Here is a 20,508-nt window from a genome sequence, read left to right as displayed (position 1 = left end):
GGCATGCTTCCACTCTGCAGGTAGTTGGCCAGTTTTCCAGACTTCATTGATTTGTTGCGTTAGGAACGTGACCGAGTTGTCCTCTAAGTTTCTGAGAGCCCGATTTGTGATAACATCGGGGCCGGCTGCAGAGTTACTGTTGAGTTCGTGAATTGCGAAGCGTACTTCGCTTTCTGTGAAGTCCGTATCTAGCTCTGAGTTTGGGGCACCGTCATAGCTTTTTCCTTTGTAAGGTACTGGGTAGCCCCGATTTAAGAGGTAAGTACCATTTGGCAAGGTCATCCAGAAGGGCTTCGGCGGTACTGATTTGCTTCTCGCGATGTACTAATTTACTTAGCCTGATCCGTTGCATAGTTTTGGACTTTGTTCCGTGTTCGTCGAGGAGGTGTTTTATGAGTCCCCACCCACTTCCTCTGCGTATTTTCCCATTGAGGGAATTACAGACTTCGTCCCATTGTTGTCGGGAGAGAACCATGCAGTATTGTTCAATGGTCTTGTTGAGTTCGCCAAGTTTCCTTCCTAGTCTTCTGTTAAGACGTTGACCCTTCCACCTGGCTAGAATGGAATGTTTGGCTTCGAGAAGATTCGCTAGCCGACTGTCCATCCTCTCTACCTTAACGTCCGTGGTAATTGTCCGTTCCGAGGCTGCGATGTCTGCTTTGAGCTGCTCGGTCCAGCTCGTTATCGTGTGCTTTGTGGTTGCTCCTGATGAGTTGGATGGCTGCGCCCGTACTGCACGAAATTTGTCCCAATCGATAAGTTTGCATTCCCTTTGCCTCTTTCCCGGAATCTCTGCATCAATTCGGAGAATATAGTGGTCACTCCCAAGGTCTATTCCCGAGTTGTGCCAGGCACATTTTTCTAGGCCCCGGACAAAAGTAAGCTCCGGTGTGGTGTCTCGACATGTGGAAGTGCCACATCTGGTTGGGGTCTCCGGGTCTGTGATCAGCGTGAAGTCGAGAACGGAGGCTGTCGTGAGAAGACGATTTCCCAGGGATACGCGTAGCCCCAAGCCTAGTGTGGGGCGTTAAAATCTTTACCTATAATCAGCGGACTGTCTTGGCGATGTGCGCAATCTTGGCCAGAATGCCTCTAAACCCTTGCCTCGTATCCTTAGGGCTGCTGTATATATTGGTGAGGAAGATGCTTTGCTAGTTCCCTACGTGGTCGTTCGGTATGATCTCAATCGTGAGGTGTTCTAGATAGCAGGCTGTGTGGCGGATCTCATGTCGAATGTACGGGATCTTCTTTCTAATCAGTAAAGCGACGCCTCTGCCCTGCTCTTTTCTGTGGGCCTCGGCCGTATATCCCGTAATGGCCAGTTCTGTTGTGAGTGTTTCTTGTAGCATGATGACGTGTGGTTTCTCGGTTTCTGATTTGACCATCTGCAGGAGGACCGCCTTTTTTGAGGCGATCCCCCTGCAGTTCCATTGCCAGACGCGGAGACTGCGTGTCTTATTCGGCACTGTCATGTTGGCTGTTGTAACCTCCTTCGCTTGCAGTGAGACCATCACGAGGTGGGCCTTGCGCACTGATGTGTTGTGAACTCATCCTTGCCATTGCCGGTACTACCGTATTTAGATACATTTCCATTTTCTGTACTCGTGAGCTAAATATGTCCATTTTCTCGTTCACTCGCACCATGCTCTCGTGCATTAGCCTCATATTCTCGCTCATGGCGTCCATAGCGTCCTTCGTGGTTCACGGTTGCATTAAAGCGCGCTTCTTAGAAGGCGGGCATTCTTCGATTTGTTCATGTCTCTTCGTCTCAACGAGTTGGGGAATTTCGATAGCGGTTGATGGCTCAGGTGTGAGCGTTTGTTTACGGCTGTTCGCTTTACCCATTGCAGTTAATTCGAGCGTTAGCTTAGTATAAGCGGCTTTTAGCTCTCTTAGTTCCTGTTCTAACATAGCTATTCGCTCTTTATCAGGATTGCGGGACTCGCTTTTCTTTGGAGGCGTGGTAGCGTCTCTGACCTTGTCCGCCCACGTGCCATCACCTCCGTTGTCCTTTCCACCGAAGCGCACCTGAGAACGACTTCTGTTTGTCCTCGCATGTGTGCAGCTCTTTGATTGAGAGCGGGAGCGGCTGCGTGCCGCGTGCTGCTTGTCTTCAACTAGCTGTACTTCCTCTTGTTGCTCCAGTCGCGCTCGTTGTCGTCGTGCGCGTACTACGTATGGAATGAGATAGCATTTCCTACACACCTTGTCCGCCGTCACGTGCAAGCCCCCGCACAGCTTGCATTTTGGATCGCACACATGGGATGAGGTGGGGTTAGGAAGTCCGCAACCCCTGCATTCGGTTGAGTTTGGCTCGGGGCAAACGTCCGCACGAAGTCCGAGTTTGCCGCATACATAGCATATGTCTACTTGCCTGGGATATAAGTAGCAGGGTACCAGTGTGGGTCCATACCTAACGAAGTTTGGGACGCGAAGACCATCGAACATAATGATCACTGATCCTGAGTCCTTGATTCTTTTCGCCGCTAGTGCCAAGGGTTTGCGGTCATTCACAATGTTTCTTTCAATCGTCCTGTGATCGTCGGCACTATCGATGTGTCTGATTACCCCTTTGCAGGTGTCGCTTGGGGCAGTTTCGTAAGCGCTGACTGCGTACTCTTTTTCGGCTATTCGGATAGCCCGTACTTGCGCATACTTGTCTGCATTTTCTCGAAAGGGCGTGCTCGCCACCATGATGTTCTGCGTAATATTGGGACATATTATGTCCTCCGTGGTCTGCTGTGGATCAAGATTAACTGCTGCCATTATGGCTTTGCTCACTAAGGTAGGTCCGATCTTTTACAAGTTCAAGCCGCCCTTTGGGCGAAGCACTATCTTGATGTCTTGCGGCAGGGGTGGCATGCGTGAGGCTCTTATCACCCGGTTCTTAATGTTAGGAGGCTTGCGAGAAGAGCTCACCTGCCCGTCGCTTGCATGTTGTGCTTGCTGTGAAAGTTGCGCAGTAGGTTGGGAGCGTTCCTTCTTCGTTCTCCGGCTGGTCACCACTTTCCAACCCGTGTCGTCTTCTGTAGTCGACGCTTGTGGTAAATCCTCTGCAGAGCTATCCATTTCATCGGTTGCCATTCTCTTCGTGTTGCACCCAGCGCGAAGGGCGGCTGGCGTCTCGCCGAGCTAGCGCGTTTCTGGCTAGCGCTAGCGTCTGGCGTGCACGCCTAGGCTTAATTCGGCGGCGGCGTTCACGTGGTAGAAAAGTACTTGTAGATTCTTCAAAAATGAAGACCCACCTCAAAATCAGGTATCCACGAATTCCCTGCCACTTCACGAAACTGCTGGTGCAAGAACTTCAGTGAAAATCGACAGAAATCACTGCGGAATCATGTGAAGATGATGGAGCCGATGGGATCACGTCCACACATCTCGGGATTGCCTTCGAGGCCCATGCATGTGAGCTGGAGCTCATACAATCGTTCGAGACGCGGGGGCCCCGAGATAGTCACTGTTTTGAAAGATGCGGTGCGCATAGAGAGGAATGTATCCCTGTTTAATATTTCTGCAGGCCCCTCTCGAGTCGGTGATGACTCGCGAGTCACTGTCTGCGGCGGCTAATGCGATGGCAACTTCTTCCGCATGTGTTATGTCTTGAGCTCGGAATGTTATACCATTCACCGTGATTTTCTGATGGACTACGGCCGTGTACCCCCCCTCCCCCATGGTGAGGGCCGGAGGAGTCCACGTAGAATATTCCGTGTTTGTTCCCATAGTGACGGGCCAGCGCCTCCGCCCGCGCAAGGCGCCTGCCACTGTGGTCGTCACGTGTCACGTTGGCCGGAAGAGGCCGTACGTGCAAGGCGTATCTCCAGATTTCAGGAATGCGTACGCGCTCTTCCGTAAGTGTTGGGCGGTGGATGTGTAGTCGGGCTAATAGGCGGCGTCCCGACGGAGTTTTTGAAAGCCTTGTGTATTAATTGGTCAAGTGCGCCTCCCGGAGCTCCGCGAATGTGTTTATCATCCCTAGGCCCGTGAGACGCTGGTTGGATGTGTTGATCGGGAGATCGAGGGCACGCTTATACATCTTTCTGAGAATCACTTCGAGGGCGTTCTCATCAAACCTGCGCAGGTGGAGGTAAGGAGACGAGTAGAGGACTCGACTGGTCACGAATGCATGCGGCAGCCGCAAAGCGTCTGTGCACCGTAACTCCCCGCGTTTGTTGGAAACCCGGCGCACCATCCGGCCCACCTGGTCCCCCACATTGAGCAGTTTTGCTAGTGTTGTATCAGCTTGTCGATGTTTGCTGATAAGGAGACCAAGTACTCTAATCGTGTTCGGGTATCGGACCGTTGGCCAGGGATAGTTCCATATTGGTGGTGCACTTAGGAGACGGGCAAATGTGCACAAATTCGGATTTGGACGGTGAGCACTGAAGGCCGCAGCGGCGGGCGTAAGCGTCTACGATCTCCGCCGCTTGCTGCAGGTTGGCCTCAATGTCTCCAACCGATCCGTACTTGGCCCAGATGGTTATATTGTCGGCATACAGCGCGTGCTGGATGCCTTCGACCTTCGCCAGCTGAGCCGGGTTTCATCATGGCCAGATTGAAAAGTAATGGCGAGAGGACCGCACCCTGTGGGGATCCTCTTGTTCCCAGTTTATATGGGCCGTGTTCTTCGTCTTGTATTCGGATGAAAGATTGTCGATCCGAGAGAAATTGCTTAGACGGCTCCAAACCGGGTGTTTTCTAAATACCGCCATACTAAAACACATGAACCCGACATTCACGGGTAGGTGCAAATTCTGCGAGCAGTATGCTGACTTATACTGCATGGTGTAGGCCTGCCAGCAAAATACAAAACTAAAAGCAATAAAACAGCCAACTAGGGAGGGCTGGGAGGCGGCGCTGTCCAGCTCGGACCTGAAGGCCCAGCATGTCCTGGTCCAGAGAGCTCAGGCAGCGGCGGCGGCCAATGGCGTCCCGGAATAGGGTCTGCTACTCAGCTCCACAACGAAACGCACCTCTCTTCCCCAAATCATATCATCGTAAATAAATGTTTTCTCCTCCTCCTCCTTGGTGTACTAAAATGTGTTATGTCCACAGGTCGTCTGGGAGAGATGTTGCAGGATTATTTCGTGTGTGACATTGTCGAAAGCCTCCTTCAAGTCAAGGGCGAGTACTGCCTTAGCATTGAAGGGATGGATATTCGATAGGATTGAGAATTTCTCGGTAGAGTTGAAGCAGAACATCCTGAGCGGACCTTTGCGGGCGGAAACCGAACATGGTGTCTGCGAATGTATGTTCATTTTCCAGAAACCCAGACAGCCTGTCCCGCACCATAGTCTCCATCAGCTTTCCCGCACAAGACGTGAGGGAGATGAGGCGGAGGTTGTCTGTGTTTATGGCTTTGCCGGCTTTCGGAATGAAAGTTACTAGGGCGTTCTTCCATTCATTTGGTAGAGAAGCCTCACCAAGCCAGATCGAGTTGATGAAAGCGAGCAGGGTTTCGTAGGCGGGGTCGGGAAGATTGGCAAGTAGTTTCACAGTTATCTTGTCCCGGACCGGCGTCGCTCATTTCATTTTGGCCAGGGCCACCTTCAGGTCGTGTAAATGGAACGGTTGATCCAGATCCGCGTTCTTTGAACCTGCATACGAGTACGCGGGTCCTCCGTGGTCCTGCTTAGTGCAAAGATACTGATCGCGCAGTTTGCATGCTAATTTTGATGTATTTTCATCGAAGCTATGAATAGCTTGTTGGAGATGTTTTTGTGTCTAGGCGCGGGTTTGAGTCGGTGAATTAGGGCGCGGAAAAGGCGCCACGTGCTCTGGCTCGACATTTGTCTGGCCGCCCTGCTGCAGCGGTGTACCCAGTTCGAGTGAGCGAGTTGGGCCACGTACTCTGCCGCTCGCTGAGCGAGCTCGGCGATACGAATTTTGAGCTTTCTGTTATGTTTTTGGCGGCGCCATCTGCGGACGAGGCTGTGCCGCGCTTCCCAGAGGTGCAGAAGGTGGTTGCTCACCTCTGCCGTGGCCTCCGAGAGCTGAATTTGTGTTTGCACCGAACGAAGGTGTGTAACCAACCCTTGTGTCCACATGTGGTATCCTTGTTCGTGGATAGAGGCCGAATTGATATAGCTCTGCCGGAACTTATTCCAGTCGGGGAGCCGAGCTTGTGCGTGGGGTCTTGCCAATGGTTTAGTCCTTACAGTGGCATTGATAAGGCGGTGGTCCCTACCGAGGGTTTCCTCGGTGTTGATCCATTCTGCGCATACAATGTTTTTGGTAAAGGTGAGATCCGGGCATGTATCCCGGGTCACTGAATTACCCATCCAAGTTGGATATGCAGGGTCAGTGTGAAGAGTGAGGTCCAGTGTGGGCGCGAGTTACGCTAGCTTGCGTCCCCGCTTCTCTTCACGCACGTATCCCCCGAGTGTACTGTGGGCATTGAAATCACCCACAATCACCAGGGGGTCCCTGCCCGCAGCCTTTAAAGCGCGACTAAAGAGTACTGCGAACATTACATTTTTGAGTCTGGGGGAACAGTAGATGAGTACGTGGAGTGGTGCATCTTCTTGAGCGGAAAAAGTTTCACCATCACGTAGGAATATTCAGTGTGAAGTTCCAAGTCAAGTAGATTAGCCGTATAATTTTTACGCACGCAGACACAGGAGGAGGGGTCCTGCTGAAAGGTGATGTAATTTGTGAGGGTGACGCCACTCCCTGGTTCCTGGAGGGAAATCACCGCGGGGAAAAAAGTCGAAAGTTGAAAGGTAAATTCGGAGATCCGCCCTTTTTGCGCGGGAACGGAGGCCCCGACAGTTCCATTGGACAATTTGGACGGGTGTGGCCAAATTGGTCCTTGGGGAGCGCCTGATCTTAGGGCTGCTCGCCATAGTCATTTAGGCTGAGGAGGGGTTGTAGTGACGCTGCTCCGGAGCCAACACTCGTGGGAAGGGGGGAATCCTCCATACCAGGAGCGAGCAGTTGTCATCGTCTACCTCAGGGGTACGTCTAGAAGTTTTGTTAGGGCGGCCGGGTAAGGGACCGCACAGTCCAGGACTACTTGCTGACAGCTGACCGGAGTTTTTCCTCAGACAGCCCAGAAGCCCCGCCCACAAGTAAAGCTCCTGAGCCAGCAGCCATATTGAGCTAGACTCCGAGCGCATTCTAAGTACTTTTCTTGTTTCTGTAGATGATATCGTGCGCTAAATAATCACACAAGCTCCAGCTTTTCATCTTCACTTTCATGTCCTATGCTCACTACAGATGGAAGCGTCCAGAGCCCCGAACACCGAGTTTTGTTCGTACTAAGTTCTCCCCAGCTGTTTCGCAATCTTTTCAACGCGCAGGTCTGAAAGCGTCGCAAGCGAACCGCTGTGTACTAAAGCAGCTAACGCTTATTGTAATGTCTTTTCAAACGTTTTCGTTAGCTAACGGCAAACCAACCCTGCATAGAGTTCTGTAAAACGCTTTGCATTCAGGCATGTCACGCTCCGTTTGCAAGATCACCGATTAACTGGAGCCTCTGTTATCTATTTTTAGTGTTACACACACGCCAAAAGATGAACGTGCGCGCGGCGTTACTGCGGAAATAACTTATTCCGGTGACATGATCCACCGTTTATAAACATGATCATCCGCTGAAAGCAAACGTTGGAAAGAGCTTGCAAGGTCATCTGACCATCATGCTGCATCCTGTCAGAGCGGAAGCCGAGACCTGTCAGCAAGTAGTCAGAGACTGGCAAATCGAATGTACCCACTGCCGTTGATATCCCACACGCATTCAGCGGCCCTGAGTATTTTGGCGGCTCACGCTTGTGTTTTTGTCAAGGATCATGCATCGATACTTTTTACGCATATTAGTGCTGAAAAGAATTCGCCGTCGACGTGGTGTACAGTCGGCTTCGCGTTGCGAGAAAGTTTTTGCTCGGAGGCCGATCTCGCGAAGATTCGGCCACAGACAGTCGGCAGACTGGTTTTGTCGGTGTCCCCGGCCTCAAAGCCTGTCACACTGGGAATACTTTTGGTTTTTGGTCGTGTTGGTGTCGTCGTCGGCCCACGGCTTAGTGTGACAGGCCCTTCAGATGTCTCACTTCCTCTCCCACCATTTGCCTCTCATCGTTTGCTCTTATCGGCGTTCGTTGCAGTGCTACATATAATTGATTTATAGGAAAGGGAAGGCGCATATCCTTCCAGCAAGTGAGTTTGAACGGTACACCATCGCTCCTGTCGCGTGGCGTTCCTAGGCTCCCGTTAAAGACCCGTTCACACTTGCGACTCGCAGCGGTCGCGCGATCATTTTGGTCGAAAAGCGACAGTCGCAAATGGTCACATTGGTCGAAAAGTGACTGCCGCGGGCAGTTCGGGCACTGCTCGATTTCCAGCCGCGCGACTGCTGGTCGCAAACCGTTAAGCCAATCAGCGGTTCAGCTGACGTGAACGTAAGTTAGCTTTACTCTATGTGGTGAACAGTCAAGGTGGCACGATGTGGAAAGCAACCCGCTAGTCGCTTTCGCAAGTGTGAACATCTGTTACTCCGGTCGCATGCGACTGCCGGTCGCGCGTCTCTCGCGAATCGCAAGTGTGAATGATTGCAAATGACAGGAACGCTAGACGAGATCACATCTCGCGGAATATGACATCCTGTGCACGAGTTTGTTCCATAAGCCTAGAATGGCTACCTTAAAGGGCCACTGTCCAGGGATGGATTTTTTAAGCGAAGGAGCCCAGTGTTTTGATCAGGTACCGGAGATAGTCTGTGCAAAATGCTACAGTGACATGCACGCCGCAAAGCAACAAGAATACAAATCAAAGCTCTCATGTTCTCCTTCAGGAAGCCAGCTTCCCCCTTCCCTGCGCTGGCCCGTCTAGCTGCAGCTATGACGTATTTGTCGAAAACGACGTCCATTGGCCCGTCTCGCTGTCCGAGGGTGAAGGATGGGTGTCTACCGCTCGCTGCGCGCTTTTCCCTCGCCACGGCCAGACTGAATCCAGCTGCGCGCGCTTTCTCGCCCCCGCTTTTTTTTTTCGCGCACGCAGTGCTACGCCCCACCTTCCGCCAAACGCGGAGGAAGAGGAATTTGTCTTGCGGAGGCTAGACGACCAGGCAGGAGAATGAAAAATATTTGCGAGGTAATGGGAGAGAAACACGACAGAATCGGGCGATTGCGGTGGCTGTAACTGCGTTATTACTCTTTTCAAAAACATTTTGCGGCCTTGCGTTCTGGGGGCGAAGTCTCACAGTCACCGGAGAAAATATTTTCGACAGAGGGTGGACAGTGGGCCTTTAAAATCCACAAGCACACTTTTCTACTCCCCTTATGTGAGGAGCACATGGAAGTAGTTATATCAGAATAGTATTTCTTGCCCCTCTTCAGCAAAAGGAAACGAGACTTTCTTCATTTACCCTTGCATTACCCATGGGCCACCGTACGTATATTAGACAGGTGCACTCTGAAGTTGTATCATTGGCTGCCTGCAGAACCACCCATAACATCGGCCAGCGATTGCGAAAATAAGAACAGTTTTACGATTATTCAATGCTAGCTGTAAATTTCAGAAAACTATCAGAAAAGCACGTACGGTTTTACTAAAATTATAGATGGCCAATTCTGATCATCGAAACAATTTTTTTTTGCGCTCAGCTGGCATATTTTCAACGCAAATATTGAAAACATTGATATTGCACTGCACTTTATTCGTTGTGAAAAAAAAAAAAAAAAGTTCCATTGACCATTGTTTCCATTGGTGTACTGCTGTTCCACTTTCTTTCGCCACTATGGTTTGGCGTGCCATGTTCGTGCCTCGAGTAGTAGTCTGCGAGACTTGATCGCGCGGTGTCGGTTGGCGTGTTGCACATACAGACTTTGCAGAGAAACATGGAATATGAAGTGGAAACCTGTCCTACCACAGCATGTGGATATTTCCTGTAAATTAATTCACGAAGACCCTTCTGCATGCAATACACTGCCTCCACTTGGCTTCGAAATCTGCGGGTAGTTAACTGTCGCTTGTCGAAGTGCCTTGGAGTTCTAAAATAGCGTTCTGCAAATTCAGCTAAACCGTTTTGAAAAATTCATCCGCCTCGACTGTTGGCTGGTTTTCGTTGAAACCGCGCAGAAAGCTTGCGTTTTGGCCCTTTTGTTGCATAATAGGTGACAGCGGTGCTTATCTAGTTCAAACGCACATGATGTGAAACCAGCAGAATAGTTCGCAACTTGAGTGAGAGCGCGAATGTCACCAACGACTCAAGGAGGCACTGTTCCGGCAGAGTACAGTAGTAGCACCATCTGGCGTCGCCGGAGGAAAGCACGTTTAAAGCGCAGATACATGCCACGGCCGGTCTCGAGGGAGAGCAGATCGGCTGTGAACACACAATGGCACATTTTCGTAATGATGCTAGATGCCGCTACCACTGCCTATTGCCGGAAACCCAGCATTGACATTTTTGCTCCCTCAATCTTGTTGCAGACGGCTTTGGTTTCTCGCCATTTGCGCCGAAACCATGTCTGCACACGGCTCCTCCGATCGAGGTGGGAGAACGGTTCAAATAAAGTTGCAGAAGAATGTCGCTTCTTGCACTAATGACTACGTGCACGTGACCTTTTCTGTTCTAGACTGAAATCAAATGTGCACTTCAGATTATTAACCACCTTCCAACTCTGAAAGTTACTAAGAATCTCAGAGGAACTGCTATAGCTATACAAGATTATATATATATATATATATATATATATATATATATATATATATATATATAATGTGTGGTATAATTGTTCAATATATATAATGAACAATTACGTTTAATTTCTGGAATTAAAATATCAAGCACCACCCAATAAATTCTAACCTTCGATTCTGATGAAGGCTCACATGGAGTGTGCAGAGTCTATTATACAGCGCCTAAAAACAGTCTTTAGGTGGAATATTGTGGACACAGATTTGAATTCATGGGAGTTCCACGCTGCAGAAAACTCTGGGCCTATGTAACGGTAATGAAAAAATGAATTGCAAAAACTAAATGCTAAAGCAAAGGCATATTTATTAACATTGCCCCGACTATACCTTGAAAAAGAAGTTTCTACTGGCATATTTAAAACTGCCACTCTCTGAAGATACTTTAAAGGCCCACTGTCCACCCTCCGGTCGAAAATATTTTCTTCTCCGGTGACTACGAGACTTCGCCCCCAGAACGCAAGGCTTCAAAATGTTTTTGAAAAGAGTAACTAATAACGCAGCTACAGCCACCGCAATCACCCGATTCTAACGTGTTTCTCTCCTTCCGTTCCCTTGCAAAGGTTTTTCACTCTCCTGCTCGGGTCGTCTAGCCTCCCCAAGACAAATTCCTCTTCCGCGATTGGCGGGAGGTGAGGCGTGCACTCCGCGTGCGCGAAAAAAAAAAAAAAATGGGCGAGGGAGCTCGTGCCGCTGGATTCAGTCAGGCCGTGGCGAGGAAAGAGCGCGCAGCGAGCGCTAGACACCCATCCTTCCCCCTTAGAGAGACGGACCAATGGACGTCGTTTTCGACAAAACGTCATAGCTGCGGCTCGACGGGCAGCTCAGGGAACGGGAAAGCTGGCTTCCCGAAGGAGAGCATGAGAGAGCTTTGATTTGTATTTTGGTTGCTTTGCGGCACGCGTGTCACTGTAGCATTTTGCACAGACAATTCCAGTACCTGATCGAAACACTGGGCTCCTTCACTTGAAAGATCCTTCCCTGGACAGTGGCCCTTTAAGGAGCCCATGCTAGAGTGTGCCCAAAACTAGTATATCTGCAGGCTTTTACACATAACAAAGGAGCTTCCCATGGGCGTAATGACAGCATTGGTAGAGCTGCTGCATTTCCCACAATCGAGCATGTTTCAATCCCACTTGCAAGCAGTTCTTATCCACACCAAGCCAATCGATGTTTCCAAGGCAGTCGGGCAAAGCAGTTGCAAAGCTCAACGCAGCAAAGCCACTAACAAGGCAAAGCAACACCTCGTTTTGGAGCTGCCCGAAGGAAATTCTAGACTGTCACTGCAGAAACACGAGCGGGCAAACTGCAGTCAGTTTTTACCGATTTCCAACTAACGCACATTGTGTGCTGTAGCAAAAAAGCCTTGAAGGGTTGTAAGCATGCAACAGTTTATTCAATAGGTTAGTAACTGTATAAATTGACAGCAATTTTCAAAGATCTTGTCAGATTAGTCACAACAGAATAACAGTGGATACTTTTGGCAGTACATAATTCAGTAAACAGGAGAATGGACAATGATTGTTCATTTCTTTCTAAAGCCCACTTTGTCTTGCAGCACCAGTCAAAAACAAGTAAGCTGAAAAAAAAAAAGTTAACTACACACCAAATAGCTTACATTTTAACGACTATGGGCAACCAGATTACACAAAAAAGAAATGCTGCCCTGACAAGATAAGGGATACACTCTAGCTTGATGCTGAGACCCTACACCACTGCTGTGACCCATTAATGCTTGCCATTGAACACTCATGCACTACTTATGCTGTGCCGGTAATAAAGTAGCTTGGCATGTGCACTTCTACACCTCTCAGATACTATAATAGCACATGCTCAGAATAGCACAATAAGCTTGCAAGGCACTAATGCGAGGCTAGGATACTAAGTTATCTGGCAATGCTGGCAGCCAAGTGCTTACATGTGAGAATTTAAAAGTGCCACAAAAAAAAAAAGCATGTAAGATACAAACATACAAAAAGAAGCCAGGTGATTAAATCATGTTCTACAGCAGAAAAGTGGAGAAAAACCAAACAGAGCTAATAATAAACATGTTGAAAACTATAAAGTGCATGCTGAAAAGCATACCTTACTTGGGAGTGCCCTAAAAGCAATTGGCATCGAGTTGTTCATCAATGACTGCCAGATACACCGATTGGCCACATCGTATATATCCTCAAACTCCGCTATATTTGCCATGCCTCATTTAATCAAAAAATGGACTAAAAGTCCATGTTAGTGCAGTGCATGAGTTAGTAGAGTGCACAATCACCACGGGTGACCTTACAATAGAACTGCTATTCGAACACGTACGCGCAAGTCACTTTCGCGAGTTCGAATATCACCTGCTATGCCAAGATCACACGCTCAAAGCCTACGTGCAAGCCTGCAGACAATCTGGTACCTGAAGTGAACATGCATTTGCTGCAAGAAATCCAAGAATTAAGCCTGAAGTATATGTAAAGGGGGCTGTTCAGGCTTGACTTGCAGTGTCCTCTCTCTGTGTGCGCTGCTGTGTTCTGCAGGATTATTACATCTGCTTTCAAGGCACCAGACGGCTGGTAGCAATGAAATAAAAAAAAAAAAAAAGAAAGAGAAGACAGATTTCCAAAGGATTTAGAAAACAGGGACAGGGAGAAAAGCAAGTTGTTGTAGGCAATACGCAACAAGAATGCTAGAAATAAATATATAAAACTGCCATTAAAATATTTTCCAAAGCAGGTAGAAAAAACATCACACAAGACAAGTATGTGAAGTATTAAGCATACTTTAAGTACCATGAGAAAATAGAACTGTGCGAATACAGAATCAACTCTAAACAGTTGGGGCAATAGTAGCACTATTCCCTATTTAGCTTCTATCACTGAATTCCAAAACGTTTCTTTGCGTGTTAAGAATAACTCTTGGCTTATAGTAAAGGGCAGTGTTCACAATGAAGTACTGCTACCCAATCTTCATTGATAGGCTTGCAGCACGTGATTTTCTGAAAGAGCATTTTGTAGCTTTGTTAGCATATATTTGCACAGCTCCAGTTAATACAGACAACAGGCATTAATCAAATATCTCAAGACAGAAAACAAGGACAAGATTAAGCTCAGACCACGTTCATGCAATAAAGAATTAGAACTAGTCACAAGTGTTACACAACACCTTGCAACAAAAGACAGACGTTCACCGGGGTTTCACATGCACCGGATGCCGAGACCTCGCCACTGTGTGGCATGCCAGTCGTGGCACAGACAACCTATAAAACATTAAACTCTGAACACTCAACAACAGCTTAAAAACTATATCAACATAACAAAACAACACTACACTAAAAAAGGTAAAACAAGCAACGAGAAAGACCACGAATTTAAGGCTCGAGGGGGGGGGGGGGGGGGGATGGACCGTCTCGGGCACACCATTCCAGGCAGATTTCACTGTATGCCCACCTAACAGCATGCAGCACTCAAAATGCACTCCTCACAATTTGGGTTATGGTCCCATGTGGCAGTACCTTTGTATAAACCTCTAACTACGCAACAACTTTAGATTCCATCTTGTATTTAAAAAGACTGACATGGCTTTCTTACAAAAGCTTCTCAGCTAACGTTTTTAAAAACCATTAAGATGCTTTTTCACAATGAGTTTCACGACTTTGCTGAAAGCTAAGATTCGCGAGGTGTTCGATGGCATCGGCAAAATCAAATCTTAACAGAGTGCAATGGCAACAGATAACTACACTCCTCTCAAATTTGAAACGTGTAACACATGGACAACAAGACTTTCAGATCTAATAAAAAAAAAAGATACTATGAATCAACACAGAGAAAAATTTTACAGCAAGAAACTGCAGCAAAGGCAGCTGGAGTGGCGGCAGCAGAGTTCTACAACACTGAGAAGCAAGTGTAAGCTGAAGTACCAACACCAGGCTGAGAATGCGAGCAGAGTGAAAGGACTGTTGTAGACAGTCGAAAAGGAAAGGAAATTTCCACATGGCGTTGTCGAGATGTCACAAGCGCAATCTCTCGAAGGCGGGAGTGACAGTACCCCTGGGCACATTTAGTTTCCAGAGACGAGCGCAAGCAGGACCTTTCGATAATCGCCAGAGGTGTCGCCCTGCACAGGAAAAAAAAAATAGTTGCGAGTATGTGCTTGAACCACAATAAGCCAAATGTAACCCTGCTTGGAGGCCACAAAACTTAAGTACAAACCACAATCATGGTTATCTAAACACTGTACAGCAAACCTGAACTTGCAACATAAAAAAAAAAGGTCTCACTAATCGGGGATGCAGTTAGTGATCTATCTTGCAGGACTCAAAACTTTGCATGCTCAGAAACACAGGAAGGCAGATGTGCGATTAAATGTTGAGCCTAATGCTAGCCGAGTGATGCCAGAAGAACATTTTGCCACCAAAAAGACCAAATGCCGAGCAGAAATTTCCACACAAAAAAAAAAAAAACGGCACTCAACAGACTGACATTGCCACAAGTTTCAGCATGCTACTGTGGAGGTGCTGGTAAATATTCTTAACTGGAACTGAATAGCTACAGTGGCTTGAAATGCAGGTCATGTAACTAGAGATGCGCGAATATATGAAAAATAAAAGCTGGATGCAATCTTAATATTTCCGACTATCATAAAAGGTTATTTTTAAACTGTTTCGAATATCTACACGGGTACCGTAAACTGAAAGTGCTTTTCCAGAGAGCAGAGCTATGAAAAGAAGCAATCATCATCATCATCAGCCTGATTATACCCACTGCAGGGCGAAGGCCTCTGCCATATTTCTCCACTTAACCCGGTTCTGTGCTAGCTGCATCCACTTCACTCCTGCGAACTTCTTAATCTCATCCGCCCACCTAACTTTCTGCCGCCCCTTGCTACGCTTCCCTTCCCTTGGAATCCAGTTTGTTACCCTCAGCGATTATCGGTTATCCCCTCTTCGCACTACATGTCCTGCCCATGTCCATTTCTTCAATGGACATGGGCATGGGAGAAGCAATGTATGGCAGCAAATTTTGTTATCACGCATCATGTAGTAATAGCCTGAGTAATCCCATTGTAGACTAGGTATCTTTACAATTCTTTGCATATAATTTTATTTGCTCAACAAAATAATATGGCAGATGGACTACACAGTTGAGCTCACTGAATGCTGCCAATACTTAATGTGGCCGGATACCTCCTTACTGTTGGCGTGACACCAGCAGTAAATTACTAGAGGGGCAAGTTACAGGCGGAAGCTGGGGTAAGCATAAGACCACTCGTGGCATGAACGCAAGCTAAATCATGAGCGGGACCAAGTTTTTCATCATCATCATCATCCCCATCACCATCGCCACCACATGGTTAGCATAATCATCGTTTATAGATCCTTTTTAGTTTTAAAACTGCGCCTAAAGTGGCCACGCTTTGCGCCTAGGTACTGAAATAGCGCTGCGGTCGAAGTTTGCTCCACGCCGATACGGCAGCGCGGCCGATGCTGCGGTAGGGTAGAATGTGTGCATCAATTTAGTGTTTTTTTCATACAATATTCTTGTTTTTCTGTGTTAGTGTCTGCAAATCCACAGCTGTACTGCACGTTACCTTGCAGTTAAATGGGGGCGCCGGCACTGGCCATGAATTATTGATTTACAAGTACCGTGCGCTGCCAGACATTTATCTAGCGCAAAATTTTGAAAATCAATCGGAGGGTAGGTGGTGATTTTCAGTTATCTTTTTCAGAATGTGTCAGGACTAAGGAAACATATTATAATGCATTTTGAGCCATACTATTTCAGCCGGAACCGCCGTAACTGGAAGCAGAGACACTTCTCTCCGCCGCCAAATGGCCAAGTGTCATGCACTGGGAGACAATGGTTCCCCGGAGAGCCAAACTGTTGCGAACAACATGAAGCGTGTGCAACACACAGTTCTGGGAAGAGATTATATATTACTAAATTCTACAAACATGCGTTCACCGAAGAAGTGGTCAAACTCTAGCGACCGGCACGGCACGGTCCCTCAGGCGTCATACATTTCCTAGCATATGGCCTAATCATCTATATTATACATCTGTCTACATCAGGAACGACAAGAATTTAAAAATAAGTACCACCAAAGATGCACTGAGTGACACAATGCAAAGCGATGTGCGAAAGATAGAGTAAATGAGATGAGTGAAATTTAATCAACTGATTGGGAAAAAAATTTACACTTTATGGTTACATAGAGATCGGCAGCTTTGCGAGATGTAGAGGCGATTGTGCATGTTTTGGAAACTATGCAAGGCTCGTTGGACCTTTAACAGCGGAGGGACTGTCTTCTACAAACAGGACGAATTTCTTTTCAATGATAAAAGAGGTCTAAAGATTTTGAAAAGGATGAAGGTTCAGAAAACAAAATGCACTACATTAACCCAAGAAAAAAGTGCGCTTCGCGGCCGTAATTTGAAGAGCCTGGTTAATTCGTGCCGTTTTAGCCAGCAGAAAACACAGAAACAAATGTGTTGTGTTGTGTTTTATGGCGCATAAGCAACTCAGGCTATCATGCGCCAAGCACAAGGTATATTATGGTTTTTTTTTTTTTTAAAGAAGGAATGAAGTGTTAAGATATCATAGCTTGTTCAGGAAAGATGTTTCTTCTAAGAAACTAACAACACATGAAATGTCTACAATTGCATTCTCTCCTAGGAGAAGTGATGGATGGAATGGCATCTGTTTGGTGTAAAATTGAGTGAAATGCTTTTTCCGTAGCTTTTAGAGTTTTTTACATGAAATTAAAATGTGGTTTATAGTCAGTCCATGTCCACAGTCTTCACATATGGGTTCATCTTTTTTGAGAATGAAACTATGAGTAAGATGCGTGTGTCCTATTCGAAGGTGACATAATATTACCTCCATGAAGCGTTTCTGGTGACTGCATGACTTCCATTCTTCGACAACTGGTTTCACGACGTGTAGTTTGTTGTTTATTTCATTTTTCTATGAGGCTTGCCATTTTTCCCTGAGCTTTTTTCGTATGAATTTCAAAACATCTTTGCGTGGTACATTTACTTTTTCTATTTTTTGCTTTTCGGGCAGCTGCTGCACATTCGTCAGCTGTCTCGTTACCTACGATTCCGACATGGCTAGGTACCCAGCAGAATTTAATTTTGTAACCTCGTGTTTCGGCTGATGTTATACAATGTATTATTTTTCCCACTAAAGGTTCTGTTGCATTTTTAGAGTGTAATGCTGTGATTAAGCTGAGGGAGTCAGTGTAGATTATACTCTTTTCAATATTTCATTTTATTATTTTTTCCACAGCTATAGATATGGCATAACTTTCTGCAGTGAACACTGATGCACAATTGGACAACCTAACCGTTTTCTGGCGATTGTTTTCTACGACACCACTACCAACATATGAGGTCGTTTTAGAACCATCGGTATAAAATGTATTGTGGTCTTTGTATTTTTCCTCTAATGTCAGGAATTCTTGTAATATGTGTTCGTGTGGAGTTTGTTGTTTGTCAAACTGTGTTAAAGTAAGGTCGCATACACAGGGAAATTTATACCAAGGGGGTAATGGATCAGGGCATTGTGCAATGTCGGGGAGTGTATCGAGTATTTTTATTTCTTCGCACATCTGTTCAAAGCGGAGGAGGAGGGGTCTGACTGCTTGCGGTTTGTTGTTGAACAGGGTTCTGGACGGGCACTTTGTTACTATGGGGTAGCAGAGGTGTGTTGGTAGCGAACGGATCTTAAGAATGTATGAACAAGTTAGCATGGTTCTTCTGTCCTCAAGAGATGGTTCGTTGGTTTCTACATACAGACTTCGCACAGGCGACGTCCTGTATGCCCCGGTCGAAAGACGCAGACCTAGGTTGTGGACTGGGTCTAGTCGTTTTAGGTATGAGGGTCTTGAACCAATTTGGGAAAGGGGCGAAGAAAGCGCCAAAAACTCTTATGAAAGTATACAACAGCTGTCAGGTTAGAATATATACCAATAACAGGTGTGTCGATCCTTTATAAGGCAGTCCTTTAATCGCCTGAAGCCTCGGGTTCAGATGGCATCAACTGTCAGAGGCTTCAGACGTACGCCTGACAAAATTTTTTTCGGGTGGCGTGTGTGCTATTGCTCAAAACAATAATGATGAGGAAAATGTTAATTTGTACGGAACACAATGAAAAAGGAGTGAGCATAGTGAGCACACACTCGCTTCCAAGGCAATATACCTAGATCACGTCGGAAAATCTAAAAATAACGGCGACACTGATGGTCCGCTGTTAAGACACTATAGCGTTTTGCATATACAGACAGTGCTTGTCACATTTCATTTTTTTCAATTTTTACTCAGATACTTAGCATCTGCTAACATTGCCTTTCCATTCTGCGCAGTACACATCTTAACGCAGGCTTCATTTTTTAACTATTTCAATTATTTAATTGATCAATTGCACACTGACATTTACTTAATTAGCATCATAGAGCATTGGCTTCCATTCTTAGCATCCTGACATCGTTGAACCCCCTTTTTCATACATTCTTCAATTCCTTTAATTCCCCACTCAATTAGCTTCAGTGATTTCGTTAACTCACTATCGTTTACCACAAACAGATCGGTCATCAATCACTAGAACTAAAGATTATCACGGAACGATTTCTTTTACCCAGGCCCCCTATTATTTCCGAAGCACGGTGCAGACTACAACTACTACTCCGACGAATTTTCGACCGGAGTATTTGCATAACCTATCGCGTAAGACCTAACGTGACTGGCAAGACTGAAACACCATTGAGTGTTGTAGCATGCGGCGATACCTGTCATTATTTGCACTTATACGTAGTATATGCACGCAGGCATTACAACCAAATGGCGAAATGCACACGCCAAAGCGATAATTATCGCAGACACCCATTTTTTCTAAGAAGCAATCGTCCTTACTGTCACGACACTCAAGTCCATAAACCTATAAATCGCAGATAATGATGCCACAGAGCGCGAGCAATGCTTCAGAGCAGTTCGGGAAGCAGAGTGGAGCGCAGAGCTTCTGTAACAGACGGCTCTCTTCCTTGGCGCAAAGGTCGGCACTAGCGCCGAGGTGGAGGGAGCAGCGGCGGACCGCCTGCTCCCTATGGACACGCCGAGGAGATGCGGAACTGAAAGGGATCTATAAACATTGGGCATAGTTTCATTTCCCCTGCGTGTGGCTGCCGCCTGCTTCCCGCAGTGTTCTCAAAATGTTTCTCCTGCTTGAGGCAGTGGAGAGGTGACCGAATGACTAGTGACTCATTCCGCCACAGCTGCTCCCTGACATCCCAATGGCATTTTCTCATTGACCCCTTTTGGTGGAAGTACGGAAACAGCTTCAACCACTGCTCCTGTGCGACGGTTCGAGCAAGTCCAAGAGAGAGCGAACCCTTCGAGACATTGTAAGGTGCGCTGTTTAGGTCTGCCAGGCCCTTTGTATGTGCAGACCAGAGTATAATGAGCTCGCTTGCTCAGGGTCCTGCGACTTACAGTGCAGCTCGAACCTGTCAATTGGGGTCTAGCGATCCCCGACAGGCATACTTTGCATTGCTTGCCCACTCTCTCTCAAAACAGCCGTGCGGTCACCATGAAAAAAATTACAACATATCCCTGTGTATGAGCGGCATGCATTCTTCTGCCCTTTGTGCGTGCAGTGAAGCTTTGCTTCTCGCGTGCTCTCAGGATGTGGTGACCGAGTGTGTGTGTGTGTGTATCGCTGGAGGGCAGCATTCAATAAATGTCTCCTTTGTGATCTTGGAGTCATTTTCCATTGCACTAAATCCCTTTCCTTCCTGTAGAGGCTAAATGTGTGCTGTGGAGTTCCAGTGTGCACGTGGTGACAGCTG

The 20,508-nt window shown here is 47.1% G+C and overlaps 1 protein-coding gene across 4 annotated transcripts in view; it reads right to left on the bottom strand.

The window, feature by feature from the left end:
• Positions 1–12,057: 12,057 nt before the first annotated feature.
• LOC146201642 (annexin-B12-like) overlaps positions 12,058–20,508 on the bottom strand; it is a 60,034-nt gene continuing 51,583 nt past the window's right edge. For all 4 annotated transcript variants that reach the window (XR_014703578.1, XM_084587727.1, XM_084587726.1 and 1 more), the window contains one exon: positions 12,058–14,781. Coding sequence is in view for 3 of the 4 variants with exons in the window: in XM_084587727.1 (XP_084443853.1) it covers positions 14,725–14,781 (57 nt within the window). In the remaining variant the exon portion in view is untranslated. The remainder of the gene's footprint in view (positions 14,782–20,508) is intronic.

Source organism: Amblyomma maculatum, chromosome 1 (genome assembly GCF_055883805.1).
Source record: "Amblyomma maculatum isolate TAMU_Amacu chromosome 1, ASM5588380v1, whole genome shotgun sequence".
NCBI classification, from domain to species: Eukaryota; Metazoa; Arthropoda; class Arachnida; order Ixodida; family Ixodidae; genus Amblyomma; species Amblyomma maculatum.
The sequence above is the reverse complement of the archived record's forward strand: the minus strand, read 5'-3'. Positions and strand labels throughout refer to the sequence as shown.